This window comes from Pituophis catenifer, unplaced genomic scaffold (genome assembly GCF_029215685.1).
Source record: "Pituophis catenifer annectens isolate HBS135680 unplaced genomic scaffold, rPitCat1.0.hap2 SCAF_5, whole genome shotgun sequence".
NCBI lineage: Eukaryota > Metazoa > Chordata > Lepidosauria > Squamata > Colubridae > Pituophis > Pituophis catenifer.
This window is the reverse complement of record NW_027256885.1, coordinates 25447280-25465883: the sequence shown is the minus strand read 5'-3', so window position 1 is coordinate 25465883 and position 18604 is coordinate 25447280. Positions and strand designations below refer to the sequence as shown.

The 18604-nt window shown below is 47.0% G+C and overlaps 1 protein-coding gene across 2 annotated transcripts in view; it reads right to left on the bottom strand.

Moving 5' to 3' along the window:
• LENG8 (leukocyte receptor cluster member 8) overlaps positions 1 to 7451 on the bottom strand; it is a 113032-nt gene extending 105581 nt beyond the window's left edge. For both annotated transcript variants that reach the window (XM_070944409.1, XM_070944410.1), the window contains exon 1: positions 6606 to 7451. In XM_070944409.1, coding sequence (XP_070800510.1) covers positions 6606 to 6643 — 38 coding nt within the window. In that variant the 5' untranslated portion in view covers positions 6644 to 7451. The remainder of the gene's footprint in view (positions 1 to 6605) is intronic.
• Positions 7452 to 18604: the final 11153 nt, after the last annotated feature.

The window sequence follows — 18604 nt, the reverse complement described above, 5'->3', positions numbered from 1 at the left end:
GAAGCCTTCTCTGGACCTGGCCGTTTTGGCAAACTATCGTCCGGTCTCCAACCTTCGCTTTGTTGCGAAGGTTGTGGAGAGTGTGGTTGCGCGACAGCTCCCACAGTTCCTGGATGAAACCGTCTATCTAGATCCGTGCCAGTCCGGCTTCAGGCCTGGGTACAGCACGGAGACGGCATTGGTCGCATTGGTGGATGATCTCTGGAGGGCTCGGGACAGGGGTTGTTCCTCTGTTCTGGTCCTGTTAGACCTCTCAGCGGCTTTTGATACCATCGACCATGGTATCATGCTGCGCCGGCTGGAGGGACTGGGGGTGGGAGGCACCGTGTTGCGGTGGTTCTCCTCCTATCTCTCTGACCGGTCGCAGTCTGTGTTGGCAGGGGGGCAGAGGTCGACCTCGAGGCGCCTTGCTTGCGGGGTGCCGCAAGGGTCGGTCCTCTCGCCGCTCCTGTTCAACATTTATGTGAAGCCGCTGGGTGAGATCATCCGTGGTTTTGGGGTGCGATGCCATCTGTACGCTGATGACACTCAGCTGTACATTTCCACCCCAGACCACCCCAATGATGCCCTCGAAGTGATGTCCCAGTGTCTGGAGGCCGTGCGGGTCTGGATGGGGAGGAACAGGCTTCGGCTCAACCCTTCCAAGACCGAGTGGCTGTGGATGCCGGCGTCCCGGTATAGCCAGCTGGTGCCATCGCTGGCTATTGGGGGCGAGTCATTGACCCCCACAGAGGGGGCTCGCAACTTGGGCGTCCTCCTGGACACACGGCTGTCTTTAGAAGAGCATATGACGGCCGTGGCCAGGGGGGCTTTTTATCAGGTTCGCCTGATACGCCAGTTGCGCCCCTTTCTGGATCGGGACTCCTTGTGCACAGTCACTCATGCCTTGGTTACGTCACGCCTGGACTACTGTAACGCTCTCTACATGGGGCTCCCCCTGAGGAGCACCCGGAGGCTCCAGCTGGTGCAGAATGCGGCCGCGCGGGTGATTATGGGAGCGACGTGGCGCTCCCACGTAACACCTCTCCTGCGCGAGCTGCATTGGCTCCCGGTGGTCTTCCGGGTGCGCTTTAAGGTGTTGGTTCTCATCTTTAAAGCACTCCATGGCTTAGGGCCAGGGTATTTGCGAGACCGCCTGCTGCTACCGATAACCTCCCACCGGCCAATACGCTCTCACAGACAGGGCCTCCTCGGGGTGCCGTCGGTCAGGCAATGTCGGCTGGCGGCCCCCAGGGGGCGAGCCTTCTCTGTGGGGGCACCCGCCCTGTGGAATGAGCTGCCTCCTGGAATACGATTGATCCCGGACCTCCGGACCTTCCGTAAAGCCCTGAAGACGTTTTTATTTCATCAAGCCGGCCTAGCCTAAATGGTTTTTTAATTGGGATTTTAAATTTTATGGATTTGGGGTTTTAAATTTGGGTAGCCAATGATTTAATTCTTTTAATTATCTTAACTTTTGCATTTGTATGTTTTTTAATTTTGGCTCTTCACCGCCCTGAGTCCCTTCTGGGAGAAGGGCGGTATACAAATTAAATTAATAAATAAATAATAAATAAATAAATGTGAAACTAATTTATTGTGGCATTGCTCACATACATGAATCAAAATTCTAATTGTTGAAAATTGTGAAATTAAGAAAAAAGTATGTCTAGGTATTAGTTGAGCAAAACTGCTTATGCTTGCCAGTTGGAGTGACTAAACACATTTTGCTAGCAGGAGAAGTCAAATTTCTCAGTGCATAGTACTAAACAGCACAGAAGACACTTCTATTCTTGCTGGCAGGAAAAGCATATTGCTCATTTAAGATGTGGTAAAGATTCCAGAATTCTGGATCGGTGCAATATGCAACTGGTTGTGTTCTAGCAACAGTCTAAAATTACCGTATTTTTTGGACTATAAGACGCACCTTTTTCCCCCCAAAGACAGGGTGAAAATCTGGGTGCGTCTTATAGTCCGAATGTAGCCCCGCCCACCTACCGCCCACCACTCTTGGGACATTTTCGGCCTCCGCGCACGTCGCATTTTCAGGCGGTAACAGATGGCGGGAATCTGGGTCAGGGCACAGCCTGAGGAACGAGCCTCTTCGGGACGTTTGGGGGGGAGGAATCTGCCCGGCGGCTTCAGCGAACATGGCGGGCCCCATTGGTTCGCAGCTGGTCCCTCCTCTGGCCACTCAGCAGGCAGCTCAGAGCAGACAATGGCCACGATGACTTCACTCCCCAGCAATGTGAGGAGACTCCGCCGCTGCCTAAGCCCTCTCCACACTCGGGAGCCGAGCAGGAGCCCCTAAAGCGAAACGTCCCTCCTTTCCAGCCACCGCCGCCCATTGGCCCGATGCAATTCGCAGAGCTGCGTTTCAGGTGGCGGCCAGTTCCCCTGCAATGTGCATCGGGGAACCAGGGGGGAAAGCATTTTCAGGTAGCAGCGCCAGCTGCACGCCGCGTTTTTGGATTCGGGGAGGGCATCACAGCACTGCCACCTGAAAATGCTTTCCTCCCCGATGCACATTGCAGAGCCGGGAAGGGGGGTGGATCAGCCGTTTGAAGGGGAGGGGGAAGATACAAGCTCTTAACTTTGCACGCGCCGTGGTCAGTGTTGGAGGAAGAGAGGCGGAGGAGCTAGGGGTGCTGATGCTCTGGCCCTCTGCCCCCCCACCCTCAAGCTGCCCCTATGACTTTGTCTCCCTGGAATGGCTGCAGCAGTGGCTGGACGAATCAACGCCCCCACAAAGCCATCGACAACACGGCCTGTTTGTGCTCCCACGGCAAGCTGCACCCGGATAAGCTCTCCACTGTCAAGCGGGTCTCGGAGGACGTGGCCGACTACTTCTACAAGAGATATGGGGGAGGACCCAGGCTGACTGGTGGGGGGGGGGCACCATCCTGGACGAGGCCAGCTTTGGCCCTGGCCTCATCCTCCTCCTTGATGTGATCCCCTCTGCTTTTGGGGAGGGGGGGAGGAGCAAGGAAGGAAAGGCGAAGGAATACCAGGCAGATGGAGGGAGCCTTCCAGCTCTGCAGGAGGTGTGATCTCTTCACACTGTTGCAAAGTTGGTGTTGCACCTCACTGGTGTGTTGCCACATTTGTCAGTTTCCTCCCTCACCTAACCCCCTCGCACCTTCCCCAGCACTGTTTTCGGAGCTGCCTCTGAAGAGGCGAGTTGAGACCCGAGGAATCCCCATTGGCAAAAGCGGCGCCTGCCCACGAAAGCTCAGGGAGATTGCCTTTCACCTTCCTTCCCCAGGTGGGAGCTCTCTGCTGGGTCTCCTCCACAGGGTTAGGGCAGTGGGATGGCAGAGGCTCCCCCCTTGTCGAACGCCTCATTTTTGGATTCGGGGAGAGGAAAAGCCAGCCTTGTCCAGGATGGTACCCCCCACCTGTCAGCCTGGGTCCTCCCCTGTATCTCTTGTAGAAGTAGTCGACCTCGTCCTCCGAGACTCACTTGACGGTGGAGATCACCAGAGGGTGAGCGGGGCTACATTCGGACTATAAAACGCACCCAGATTTTCACCCTTTTTGGGGGGGGGGAAGGTGCGTCTTATAGTCCGAAAAATACGGCAATTTTAGACTGTTGCTAGAACACAACCAGTTGCATATTCCACCGATCCAGAATTCTGGGATCTTTACCTGTTCTGCCCCAGCTACAGACCCCAAAGAATGCAGCACACGCACAGTCTGTACAAACCTTAGTTTACTAAATTAAATAAATCTTTTTACAAACAAAGGCTGTTAATTAACTTTCTTAACAGCCTACAAGAATCCAAAGAATAAATAATCTTAATCTTACTATGGTTGGCAGAAAGCCCAGAAGCAATTTGCAAAGAACTAAGATCAAGGCATGGAGGAGAGTGAACGAAGTTGTTCCTTGCAAATTGCTTCAGTCGGCATTCCTCCTTAAATAGGCTAAGGGAGTGGCCGATTAGCCCCAAGCCTTACTCTCGAGGAGACCTCCTCCTGAGGAGCCACTCCTGCCTTTTGGCAGCTCTGCGCACCCATGCATCGAGAAGAGGCTCCTCCTCTTTGTCCTCTTCACTTAAGGGAGCTTCTGGAGGTTCTGAAGGCCTTGGCTGAATCCCCGCCTCTGGCACCACATCTTCTCTAGCCTCATTGTTCGACTCGAGTGCCAGCTGCACAGGCTGTTGGCGCAGCACACCAGCCTCCTCGCTGTCCGAATCAGCCACCAGCCGCACAGGCCGCATACAGGCCACAACATTACCACATCTTAAATGAGCAACATGCTTTTCCTGCCAGCAAGAATAGAAGTGCCTTCTGTGCTGTTTAGTACTATGCACTGAGAAATTCGACTTCTCCTGCTAGCAAAATGTGTTTAGTCACTCCAACTGGCAAGCATAAGCAGTTTTGCTCAACTAATACCTAGACATACTTTTTTCTTAATTTCACAATTCTCCTCCTTTACAATGTATGTTATGGTAAGTCTGTAAGGTGCCACAAGATAACTGGATTTTGTTTTTCAACAATTAGAATTTTGATTCATGTATGTGAGCAATGCCACAATAAATTAGATTCACATTTAATATTAAGAATCTGAGATTTTCCAATATCAGTTTAAGAGCTTGCCCTCTTATTATGTTCTGGTGATAGGAGTAACTTTAAGAGTGTTTATGCCTAGCTGCCTTACAACCAAATTCTCAGGACATCTTACAATAAAAACAAGAACAAATTAAAGCTGCCTATATATTACAAAATAGTCAAAAATAAAATTGTCAATATTCACACAAATTTTACCAAGACAACAAAATTCAACATTATTTGCCCAGGAATACATTTTTATCAAGTAATGAATGAGACAAAACGAATACTCATCCACATCTGATGGCTAAAATAGTTATATTTAATTGGAAAGTGTTACCATGATATCTTGGTCAACTACGCAAGACCTATAAGCCTGTGATATTATCAGCAGTATGTCGTCATAAGCAGAATGTCAATTTCAACTTGAATCAAGTCTAAGAAAGTGGTTTTGGTTTGAATTTTTTTTGTTACAAAATACTGCTTTTTAAATAGTACACCTCACTCTTCGTTAAAATTCAAATTTCCCCCAGTCTAACTGCTGGCAACTATTTAGCTAGTACTGTCTGTAACAAATAGAACTTTTCTGTACAATACATCAAATGGATTACCCAAGCAGCTCGGACAAATACAATAATACAGTTTCAATTACTTGTCAAAAAAACTCAATCAGAATATTTCTCACGAAATTGCATTCTTTGAAGAATTCTATGAACAACTTTACTAAGACTACATTCACTCAGAAAGCTGTTGTAATTACAAATCTTTATTGATGAGGGTTTTTTTTACTCTATTCTATAAAGCCCTAAAATATTTTATCTAACTTTATTTTACTTATTTAAAAAATCCACACTGACCAACCCAAATCAAGAAAGTGTATTCAGCTTTAAAGTCTTTTATAGCAGAAACCAAAGCAGTCATCTTCAGGGAATATGATTATATTATTGAATAGAAATACTTTATCCTTTCACATGCAAAAGGCAGTTAGCTCCTAGAAAAGTTGGATCAGTCCTATGGGTTAGTAGTAACTAAAATATAAGGTTAGATAAAATAATAAAAAAGCAAATCCAAATTGATCACAGAAAGAAAATACATTTTTTAAAAAAACAAGCAATTCTGAAAACAAAACTCAATTTTTTAAAAGAACTAAATTGAAACCCAAAGAGTAATCATTCCTGATTAGCATAACAAAATTTGCATATGAGGCATCCTAAAGATCCTAAATAATGCATCCTACTGCATTATTCCTTTTACCTCAAACCTCCCTCCCTTGGGAATTTCATTTGGAGTTCCTATCAAAAAGGTCAACATGACACAATTCAGTAGCCTTGCCCTCCCATAAGTACAAAGGGGATGCAGTTACTTTTCTTCCCTCTTCCTCAGTTTTGACTGTGATATCAGTTGTAGGTTAGAATCCTCACCTTAGAGCAGGGGTGTCAAACTCAATTTCATTGAGGGCCGGATCAGGGTTGTGTTTGACCTTGGAGGGCAGGGGTGGGGTTGCAGTGGCCATGGTGGGTGTGACACGGGACGTTTTTGGCCACAACAGGCTCCTGCAGTCTTCTGCCAGCAAAAACAGGGAGCGGGCGAGCCATGCCCCCAAAGTTCTGTTTTCGCAGGCAGAGGCACCACGGGCTGGTCCTTTGCTGTTTCGAGGCCGGCCCTGCAGGCCACATCTAAACACCCCACGGGCCAGATGCAGGCCACGGGCCTTGAGTTTGACACCCCTGCCTTAGAGGTACAGAAGAATAATCCAATACCTAGTATCTTTCAATTCAGAAGTGAATAATTTGTATTTCAAAAGATGTTGTTGTATCAGCAGCCATTACAGCACATGGGAGTTGGTCCATCAACATCTAGAATGTTGCATGTTACCTACCTTTAATTACAACATGGAAAAGTTAGTGTGCTTTTAAAAACAAATACCTACTTAAAAATAGTTAGTACATCACATAAACAATGTCAAGTAATAAGGCTTTGCTAGTAGACGCATATTTCAAATTGGCTCAACCCTACCCAAACCTTAATTCTCCCCCTCCCCACGAGCTAAAATTAAAATAAAGTTTTGCAATCACCATTCTGAAGAATGCTGGTCTTCTATATTGGCAGCCATTCTAATTCGTAGAACAGGCAACTGTAGGTATCGAATGGTTGCAAATCCACAGCCTGGCAATGTTTTTTTTTTTTTTCGTTCTTCTTCCAAAAGCAGAGGCCAAACAAAGGAAATTTACCAGGGAACAGGCACACCTCAGGATCGTGGATACATCTCTATAGCACACTTCCTGATGCCCCTTTTCATCATAGGGCAAGCCAAGGGCTCAAGAGCCTCGGGAACTTCATATTTCACAACTAGTAGTCAAGGGACCCCTCTTCAAGCTTCTTGCAACAAAGCGAGATGCTATGTCCTATCACCCCACGTTTTTTCTGGGGGGTTTTCTTTGCGCCGTTTGTAATTATATCACATGTGAGGCCCTTCTGTAGTGTAACACACTCCCCCTTTGTGAAGCATTAAAGGCGAACATTCCGTTACCCTCGGGGCCCAAAAGCTTCACCCACAACCCTCTTCCTTGGCAGCAGACCCCGCCGCCCACCCTTCCCTGCTATCCCCTCTCAGCGCCCCGAAAAAGACTCCCACCAAAAATTACTCGCTCGCTGCCTGCCTGCCTGCCTGCCTACCATAGGCACCGCTGCACGAGCTGCCCTCGCCCACCCACTGCCGACTGCTTCCTCCTCCTGCCCTCAACCTAACGGAAGGAGCGGCGAGCCACCCGCTCAAGCCCCGACCGCCTCGTGGCCCGTGGCAAAAGAAGGCCACTCCCTGGCGCCACAGTCCGAAGCAGGCCACAAGTTTCGTCGGTTCGAGTGCAGAGAAGAGGAGCCCTAACGCTTCCCAAAATGGCGCCCGGTGACTCTTCCCTTCCTGTCCCAGTCTCGGCTGCCAGACTCCTTCCTTCCGGTTGCTCCCAGGAAGCGGTGCGCCCGAGGACGGCGAGAAGACGTCGACGTGCGTGGTGACGTTCCGCGAAGCTTTTTCACGTGGTTTGTTCTGGTGGGTGGGATATTACCTTTCCGCTTCAGAAGCGTAGAACTGCAACTCCTATGACCCTGCAGGTTTCATTTAACTTCAACCTGATGGGATCCACACAAGATGTTACAGTAGTGGCCAAAATTGTGGAAACCTTTTGGGAAAAGTGTATTTTTGAGATTTAATGGCTAATAACACCACTTTTTTTTTGAAGTTTCAAGATAATCATATTCCACTGCTGGAATGGCCTGGGAATAGCCCAGACCTTAACCCAATTGAAAATCTATGGAGCCGACTAAAGAAACTTGTCAGAAGCGACCCAGCAATAAAACCCAGTTAATAGAAGCAATCATTCAATCTTGGTTTCACATTATAACAGCTGCAGAACTAAAAGACTTGGTTCACTCCATGGGAAGACGTTGTAAGGCCGTAATTCATGCTAAAGGTTACCCAAGTAACCTTAACTGACGTGATACTTTTTGTATATCTCGTTTTTTCTACGTGTTTCACTTTTCTTCTTTATACTGTAACTGCTATTCTAATAGCAAATCCTTCATAAAAGTTATTGCATTACATTCTTGTTTAAATTATCTTTCCATTGATATATAATTTTATGGTACTACGCCAAAAAAAGTGGTATTATTAGCTAGTTTTAGAAAATACACTTTCCCCAAAAGGTTTCCACAATTTTGGACACTACTATAGAAATAAAATTATTTATTTATTTATTTATTTACTGTATCTCAGGACATGGGACATGCAGGTTGTAACCTCCATCCAGCTCAGTGTCTTTGGACCATTCGTTTTCTTGTATCCTAATGTTGTGGAATGATGAGACCAAACAACATTCCTGGGTCAGCCAGAGACAGTTTTATTGCGCAAGGTTCAGAGCCAGTTTTGTACCTGAAGCTTTGAACAAGGAGAGAACTCTGATACAACTGGTTTTATACATTTCTAAGACAAAGGATTCAGTGAGATCATACATTTTCCATATATGGTTAACATGAGATCATACATCCGATTTTCCCTATATGGTTACATACATTGGATAATATGTTCATCTAATTACTTAAACCATTAATTTTAGTTTATAAAATTATCTTAGCCACACAACTTTTCCTTAAGTGCTCGGAGTTGCTAATGGGAGATTTACTACTGTCCTTGGGTAAATTTATTGGATTAAGTAACTCTTTGTAACATATAGGTCTTTGTGTCATTCACAGTGAGGTCACTCAGATGTTTTCCATATGGCTGTCCTTTCGTGACATCTAGGTTTCATCAGAAGATTTATTACCACTTAATGAGGTTTAACTGTTTGTTAATATAATCTCCAACAAGCACTTTCCTCTCTTATAATAATGTGAATAGAGAGGTTCTCTCAGAGTTCATGTATCTAAGCACGTCTTCCCCTTATAATAATGTGAATAGAGAGGGTCCCCCAGAGCCCATATATCTGACTTTGTATGATTCCTATTTTATTCACATTATTTCTTTTATCTACATTACTAACTTACCTTATGCAGTTGTTTTGAGGATATAAAAGGGGGAAAAGAGACTCGAGGTCCCCTGCCTTGAAGATTCAGAAGAAAGACAAAACACACATGAAATTGTTGGAAGTGTTGGAAGAAATGTCCATCTGGGTTCAGTCCCAAGTGTGAAGAAAGACACTGGAAACATGGAGGCTGCTTGGAAGGATGTTTTTTTTGGGGGGGGGCGGGATTTTTATTGAATAACATAATAGTACAATTCAACATTTTCGGTTTGGCTACGTTCAACCATGCTATATACTTATATAAGTAGCATCTAATAGATTACATAAATGTTTTAAGATTAAGATATGAATTACTTATAAGTTATTTCTATGTAAATTATGATGTAGATTATTGCTTAAGATACATAGATTACATAAATGGTTTGATACTATTCCCCTTAGTTCAAATTAACATTTACGTTTATTTTCCAACCACCTATACCACATTTCCCATACTGTGTAGAATTCCGAGTCCTCATTCTCATTTAACACGTGTTAGCCTGCACATTTCTGCACATTCTAATATTTTACTGATTATCTGCTCTTCCGTTGGGCGTCCTTTCTCTTTCCAATGCTTTGCATATATTAATCTAGCAGCTGTGATGATGTGCGTGATTAAATATTTCTTTTTCTTCCCATATACCCTTTTTGGTACTCCCAGGAGAAAAGTCTCTGGTGCCAAATTGATGTTTTCCTCTATTACTTCTTGAATCCATCTTTGTATTGTTCTCCAAAATTTCGTCGCTTCAGGACACATCCACCACATTTTTTTTTTTTTTTAATTTGACTTATATGCCGCCCTTCTCCGGAGACTCAGGGCGGCTTACAATGTGCTCAGCAATAGCCTTCATCCTTTTGTATATTTATACAAAGTCAGCTTATTGCCCCCACAACTGGGTCCTCAATTTACCTACCTTAGAAAGGATGGAAGGCTGAGTCAACCTTGAGCCTTGGCGAGATTCGAACCTGCAGTAACTGCAGGCAGCTAGTCTTAATAACCAGCTTAATAACAGGGTGCCTTAGACCACTGTACTACCAAGGCTCCTTCTATGGTAGAAGGTACCTTGACAGTGGCCACACTTCCAGCACTTTGAGCTTGCGTTAGAGTATATTTTTGCTATCCTGGATGGTGCTAAGTGCCCACCTATACAGCATTTTATATTGGTTCTCCTTGTATGTTACTGCTCTTGTCAATTTGAGGTTACTATTCCAGATTGCTTCCCAATCGTCTAAATTTATGTTATATCCGATATTTTTCCCCCAGGCAATCATCTGATCTTTAACTATTTCTCCTTCCTTATCATATTCAAGCAAATGAGAATATCGTTTGGCTAGTAATTTATTCTCTACTCCCATCCATATCTTGTCAAATCCATTAATCCCCATTTCTATACCACATTCCTCCTTATCCTTTTTGAATCGTGATTTAATTTGTAGATAGGGCCACCAGTCAATGTAGATCCCTTGCTCCTTCAAGGCCTCATTCGTTTTAAGATTACCACTATCATCTAAGATATCTTGATATCTAAACATTTTCTCCATGCCTAGCATATTTGGATAGATCATTGCCTCCATTGTGGAGGTCCATTTCGAAATTTTTGTGTAGTGTGCATGTCTAATTTCCTTCCAGGTCCACATTAATACATCTCTGATTTTGTGCCTATGGAAGTACGTCCCTGCCCCTTTTTCTTTGTCCCACAGATAGGCATGCCAAACTTTCTGCAGGTCATACCCTTCCAATGTTAAAATTCTTTTATTTCCTAATGTGGCCCAATCCCTTAACCACACTAGGTTGGCAGCTCTATGATAAATTTCCCACACTGGGAGCCCAAATCCACCCCTATTCCTTTTTTCCTGTAACGTTCAAAGTGAGATCCTCGGCTTTTTCCCTCCCCAAATGAATTTCCTTGTCTTATTCAAGTCTAAGAAAATTTTTTTATCTATATTAACTGGCGTAGTTTGAAATAGATATACCAAGTTAGGTAGGATGCTCATCTTTATGGTAGCTATCCTACCTAGCAGTGATAGTTGTAGTTTCCCCCACCGTTCCAAATCTTGCTTAATTTTCCCTAATAATGGTACATTATTATCTTCTTTTAAGGCTGAACACCTTGCCGTTATCCAGACTCCTAGATATTTTATCTTTTTGACTATTTGTAAGCCCAAAGTTTCTTCTAATATTCTTGTCAACTTGCCGCTGCGTTTGGAGCGAACGAGAAGAAAACGCTATGGACAGCAGTTGATTGCTTCAGTAGTTTAATCTGTTCGAACAGCGAGCGGTAACAAGTGGTACGAAATGCGATCAGCACAAAGTCGGCGTTAGGAGCAAGTGCCTCCTTACGCTTTTTAAATACTCGCGCCAGCCGCTATAATGCCCTTCCGGCTGTGGTGATAAAGGGCGCATGCGCGCAGCGTCTCCTCCGCAGCCCCATCAACGGAAGGTAGTTGAAGAGGACCCTCCCTATGCCGGCCGCTTACGTGACCGACCGCCTAAAGGAGAACACCCCCCACCACCAAGGTGCATATAAATTGTCAATCACCCCCCCATCCACCCCCTGTCAGGTCCTTCGGTGTTGTTGGACGTCAGCCAGGGAGTCATGTATGCTGCTACGGATCATGATGTCGAGGGGATCTCGACAGGCGGCTCCCCCTACCAAGGCTGCTCCTGGAAGATACAAAGGAACATATTAACATCTGGTTAAGGGTTTAGACTCCCACCCCAGGGACCAGGTTTCTGTGGATAGCGTCTGTGGAACTGTTTAAGAAGTTGGTTAGCATGTACATCCTTAGCCCCCACCCAGGATGCGTCCTCAAATGGGTACCCTTTCCATTTGATTAGATAGTGTAAGTTACCTCTGCTAAACCTAGAATCTAACACCTCCTCTATTTCATATTGGTCTCCGTTTATCGGGCCAGGTCTTTCCAACTGTTCACGAACATTATCCACTGGTTTTAATAGGCTACTATGGAATACAGGGTGAGCCTTGCCTAGCAGTGGTGGTAATTTCAACTCCACAGTTACTGGGTTAATGACTCTTATCACAGGAAAGGGTCCTATATATTTGGGTCCCAGCTTACGACTAGGCGCTCGCATCTTTAAGTATTTCGTAGACAGATAGACACGATCTCCTACAGCAAACGGCTTGTGTTCTGCTCTCTTCCTATCTGCTTGCGTTTTGTATGCTTCGGCTGCTTTCTCTAACGCCTCTTTTATTCGTGGCCATTGGTTTCCGATACGAAGGGCCCATGTATCAGGAGACACCAGTTCTTGATCTTGTGTATCTAATTCGGGAATGGCAGAAAACTCCTTTCCTGACATGACCTGGAAAGGGGTGGCTCCGGTACTACCATGGACCGCATTATTATATGCTACTTCAGCGAACGGGAGTAATTCCGACCAATCGGATTGTTGATATGATACGTAACTGTGTAAGTATCGTTCTACCATGGCATTAGCCCTTTCGGCTGCCCCATTAGTGCTTGGATGGAAGCCTGAACTCAGCCCCTGTGACGACCCTATCATCCGGATAAACTCTCTCCAAAACCTAGCGGTAAATTGAACCCCCCTGTCAGAGATGATACGTCGGGGCACTCCATGTAGTCGATATACATGCCAAATGAACAGCTTTGCCAGCCGTCGAGCTGATGGTAGGCCGTGACAGGGAATAAAATGGGCCTGTTTAGAAAAAAGGTCAACTACGGTCCATATCACAGTATTCCCGTTACTTTCCGGAAGGTCCACAATAAAATCCATACCAATCTCATCCCAGGGCCTTGTTGGTTCTGCAACAGACTGCAAGAGGCCGAGAGGTTTTCCTGGCCGTGGTTTCGCCGTGGCACATGTCTTGCAACTGTTCACGTATTGTTCGATTTCTTTCCGCATGCATGGCCACCAAAACTGTCGTCGTACTAGATGTAACATTTTGAGAAAGCCGAAATGGCCAGCTGTTTTTGCATCATGACATCTAGTCAATACGGCCTGTCGCAATGACGCGGGAACGTATAATTTATCTCCAACCCAGGCAAACCCGTTACGGTGTGTGATCATAGTTCGGTGTTTTAACAGCCACTCATCTGCAGCCAAGGCCCGTTGTAACTCATCTTTCCACGTGGAGGACAGGTTGGTCTGCGACGTTCGGCCCACTTGTTGCTTTCCTGGCATCATTGCCTGCACCACCTCTTCTCGTTTACTAGCATATTGTGGTAACCGTGACAGTGCATCGGCCAAAAAGTTTTTCCCTCCTGGCACATATTTTAAATCAAAATCGAAACGTTGGAAATACTGGGCCCACCGTACTTGTTTAGGTGACAGCCGCCTAGGGTTCTGGAGAGCCTCTAAATTCTTGTGGTCTGTCCACACCTCAAATCGGATACCGCTGCCTTCTAGCAAATGCCTCCAGGTAAGTAACGCCCATCGTACCGCAAAAGCCTCTTTTTCCCAGATGGCCCAGCGTCTCTCAGTTACAGTAAATTTACGAGATGTATAAGCACATGGGTATAACGTGCCTTTCGGATCTTTTTGCAACAAAACTGCACCTACCGCAACGTCGCTAGCGTCTGCTTGCACAACGAATGGTAACGTGGAGTTGGGATGTCATAATATAGGAGCTTGCGAAAACATAGTTTTCAATCCGTCGAAAGCCTTCTGACAATCCAGAGTCCAGAGCAGTACCTGGCCTGGTCGTGCTCTTAAGCCCGTTGCTTTTGTACGTAATAACTCGGTTAACGGAAGGGCTATATGGGCAAATGCGGGGATAAACTGACGGTAGAAATTGGCGAAACCGAGAAAACTCTGTAGTTGTTTTCGTGTTTTCAGCACCTGCCAACCTAATATCGTATCCACTTTCTTCGGGTCCATTCCTATACCAGCCTCGGATATGCGATACCCTAAGTAATCTAGTTCTGTACGATGGAACTCACACTTCGAGAGTTTCACGAACAGTTTTGCACGAAGTAGTTTGATTAACACCTGTCTCACCAAACTTATATGTTCCTCCATTGTTTTGGTATAAATCAGAATATCATCTAGATAAACGAGCACACCTCGGTATAGGTGCTCGTGTAACACTTCGTTTATTACTTGCATAAACACGGCCGGGGCACCCTGTAAGCCGAAGGGCATCACGCGAAACTTATAGCTTCCCAAGGGACAGTTAAAGGTAGTTTTCCACTCATCACCGGGCTTTATCTGCACCCTATAATAGGCCTCTCGTAAGTCCAGTTTGGTGAATACTCTCCCAGTTGACAAGGTGGACAACAGGTCTTTCATCAGAGGCAGGGGGTATAAATGCTCGACGCACACAGCGTTCAATCCCCAGAAGTCCACACACAAACGTAGGCCCCCATCCTTCTTTTCTCGAAACAACACAGGAGCGGCCAAGTGCGAACGACTCGGTTGGATAAAGCCTCTAGCTAAATTCTTATCAATATACCGTCTGAGTTCCTCCAACTCTGCTCTGGTCATGGCATACATACGCGGCTTGGGCAATTTGACACCCGGTTTTAGCTCTATGGCACAGTCGGTGGCTCTATGAGGAGGCAACACCTCACATTCTTCCTCTTTAAACACGTCCGCTAAATCCTCATATACATCAGGATACCCTAGCTGGGAAGGGTTATCGGGAACCTCACACTGTACGGCTGCTTGGTCTACACGGGCTTCTGGCTCTGGTTCCGGGCCAATGCTTAGGCGGAGCCGTCTGAAACCCCCCTCCCACCATATTCTAGGTCTCCATTTATCAAGCCATGCCAATCCTAGTATAACAGGCTCAACCATATCATCCACCACCACAAAACGGATGCTCTCCCAATGTTCGCCTATCTCTAACCGCACCAGCTCAGTTACTCGTGTCGCCGGTTTACCACCCAAAAGGGACCCATCCATCTGTTCAAACCTAATGGAGGTCTGCAATTTTAGTGTCCGCAAACCCAATTCTCTTGTTACTGCTTCCCGGATGAGACAGCGGGTACAGCCCGAATCTATCAAGGCGTGTTGTTGGACTACCCTCCCTGTTTGGGGATGTCGGAGTACGATAGGGATAACAAAAGGGCGTATCGGATCGCTCACCATAGGGTCTACTGGAGCGTCTTCTCCACTGCTATCAGAAGCCTCCTGCACCACTTCATGCCCAGCAGGCGTCTCAGGCTCCGTCCGCGGACCACGGGCCGCCGTCGGCGTCGTTGCTCTGGACCAATCCGACGAAGACCGGGCTCTCTCCCGTCCTCTGCCAACCGATGATGGAACTCGGGATGTAGTGGTAGACGCGACAGCTGGTGCGGGACAGTCAGCTGCTCGATGGCCTAACTGATTACAGCGAAAGCAACGGATTGTCCCTCTCCCAACAGGTACTAACGAGCGAGGCGGGGATGAGCTCACCCCGCGCTGAGGCGCTGGCCTCTCTATGTTACGTCGGGGAGGGAGCGGATAGCTAACCACCCCACGTGCACGAAATTCTTTTAAACCAACGTCCAGGTCTACTGCGGCACTAAACCACTCTGACAGCTTCGGTGGCAAGCCTCTGTATACACAGGCTTGTCTTAGCTCTCTATCCAGCCCCATCCGGAACTGGTGAACTAAGAGGCGTTCGGGCCAAGATCGTAAGCGGCCGGCCACAGTACGAAAGTCCTTAACATATTGTCTAGCAGGGCGTCCTCCTTGTCTTAACGCTACCAACTCCCCTTCCAGAAGTTGTGTTCTCGACTGGTCCTCGAACCAGGCACGTAGTGCTTCCAGGAACAACCCCACGTTTGCCAACTCTTTTGCATGATCGCTGTGAAGGTCAGCGACCCAATCCGCTGCCTCGCCTGTGAGGACAGTAGTGATGGCAACCACGACCGCCCACTGGGACGGGTATAAATGGCCATAGAGGTCCATATAACTCAAAATCTGACTGAGAAACAAGGATACTCTATCCGCGCTGCCGTCGAAGGTCGCTTGTATAGGGGGAGGGCCCCAGGGCAGTTGCTGTTGGCCCATCCCGGACAACCCCCAATGAGGTGGCCCCGCCCCCCGAGCATCCGGGACAGCGCCCACCCCGCCAGCCGGCGGACCTGAACGGTTACGGATAATTGAGGGACCCATAAGGTGGGGGCCCTGCCAGTGCTCGGTCGTTCCACGCGAAGGTCCCCCCCCTGATAACGAGGCTGACCCAACAGGGGGATTATCCCGCCTTCCAGGGTGGCTCACTCTCTCGATACAGAGCTTCGGGCTGGCGAGATGGAACCGGGTCTCCGTACTGCTCCGAGTCTCCCCCAGCCCCTGCCAGGCATCCTGCCCTGGCGCCCACGGCTGCCAGGAGGGGGCGTCTTTGAAGCTTGCCTCGCCGAATTTCTCACGTAGCACGTCCAGGGTGGAGGCTCCCACCCCCGTGGAGTAACTCCAATCATACTCGTCCTCTTCCATCCAACGCCGCTCCCTCCAACCCCGAAACGACGGACCGCTCGACTGGGGGGGTCACCTGTTTAGTCCCATCGAGTGCTGGGCTCTGCCACCACTCCCCCGCATCGGTCCTCCCCTCGCTGACCAGTCCAGTCTCTGTGGAGAGGGTCTCCTGCAATGGCGGTAACCGTTCCTTGAGGCGTACCACCTGCAGCTCCGTCTCCCCCGTCGTCTGGACCGGCTCCACCACGGCCTCCTCCACCGCCGCGTCCTCTAGCCCTGGCACACCGGCCACAGTACCTTCTGCCATACTGGTCCTGGCGCCAGTCAAACCGGGTTTCAAAACGCCGACTTTCTGTCAACTTGCCGCTGTGTTTGGAGCGAACGAGAAGAAAACGCTATGGACAGCAGTTGATTGCTTCAGTAGTTTAATCTGTTCGAACAGCGAGCGGTAACAAGTGGTACGAAATGCGATCAGCACAAAGTCGGCATTAGGAGCAAGTGCCTCCTTACGCTTTTTAAATACTCGCGCCAGCCGCTATAACGCCCTTCCGGCTGTGGTGATAAAGGGCGCATGCGCGCAGCGTCTCCTCTGCAGCCCCATCAACGGAAGGTAGTTGAAGAGGACCCTCCCTATGCCGGCCGCTTACGTGACCGACCGCCTAAAGGAGAACACCCACCACCACCAAGGTGCATATAAATTGCCAATCACCCCCCCATCCACCCCCTGTCAGGTCCTTCGGTGTTGTTGGACGTCAGCCAGGGAGTCATGTATGCCGCTACGGATCATGATGTCGAGGGGATCTCGACAATTCTCTTTTGCCCTTCTGATATATTTTTGGTTAACATTTTGGTTTTGGTTTTATTCAATTTAAATCCGGATAGCTTTCCATAATCATCCAATTCTTCCAAGACTTTTTGTCCCGTTTCTAACGGTTCTTCCATAATTAATGCTACGTCATCAGCAAATGCCTGAATTTTAAATATTTCACTCCTAATTTTCAATCTTCTTATCTCATTGTTATGTCTAATTCTTCTTAGGAGAACCTCTAAAGCCAATATAAATAAAAGTGGTGACAGCGGGCAACCTTGTCTCACTCCCTTACTAATCTGAAAGGTTTTTGTCATGTCACCATTTAATAAAATGTTTGCTCTTTGCTTATCATATATTGTTGTGATCACTTTCTCAAAGTTTTCTCCAAAATTCATCGCTTTAATTTGCTGGATCATGAATTCCCAATTTAAATTATCGAACGCCTTCTGGGCGTCTAGGAAGACTAGTGCCATTTGTTTCTCCGAATGTGTTTCATAATATTCTAAAACGTCTATCACTACTCTCAGGTTGTTCCTAATCTGCCTTCCAGGGAGAAATCCATTTTGGTCAGTGTATATCCAATTGTTCAATATTATCTTCATCCTTCCTGCAATTACACTCATAAATATTTTGTAATCTGTATTGAGTAGGGAGATTGGCTTATAATTCTTTATTTGTTTCGAATCGGTACCTTCTTTTAACAATAATGTGATGTACGCCTCCCTCCACGAGTCCGGAATTTTGGATCCCCTCAGAGCCTCATTGCATATTACCAACAATTTTGATAAAAGTATTTCCTCCAGGTCTCGATTTTTGTACAGTTCTCCTGGGAGACCATCCGGGCCTGGTGATTTATTATTCTTTAATTTAGATATTACCCTCCTTAATTCCTCCATTGTAATCTCCCTATTGAGCATTTCCCTTTCTTCCTCTTTTATCCGCGGGAGTTTCTCCTTTGCCAAATATTGTTTAATTTTCTCCTTTGGAGTTTCCTCCTCCTTATACAGAGCCTCATAATATTCTCTGTGAGGGAACTCACAAAGAACGATGGTTCGTTGAGGGCGCTTCCAAGAAAAGGTCAGCACGCAACGATGCAATCAAATAAGTCTTTATTTAGAAGTGAAAGTAGAGTAAAGTAAGTTCCCAGGCATGGAGGCATCCATGCCTGGATTGAGCCCATGGATCAGTCCCATAGGAAGGTAGAACAAGAGCAGGGAAAGAGCGGGGGTAAAAAGCAGAAGAAGCAGGGAGCAGCTCCTGTGCAGGGGTTCTTATAGGGGCCCTTGACCCCTCCCTTACCCATGTGTGTGAGGGGGCCGGAGGGCC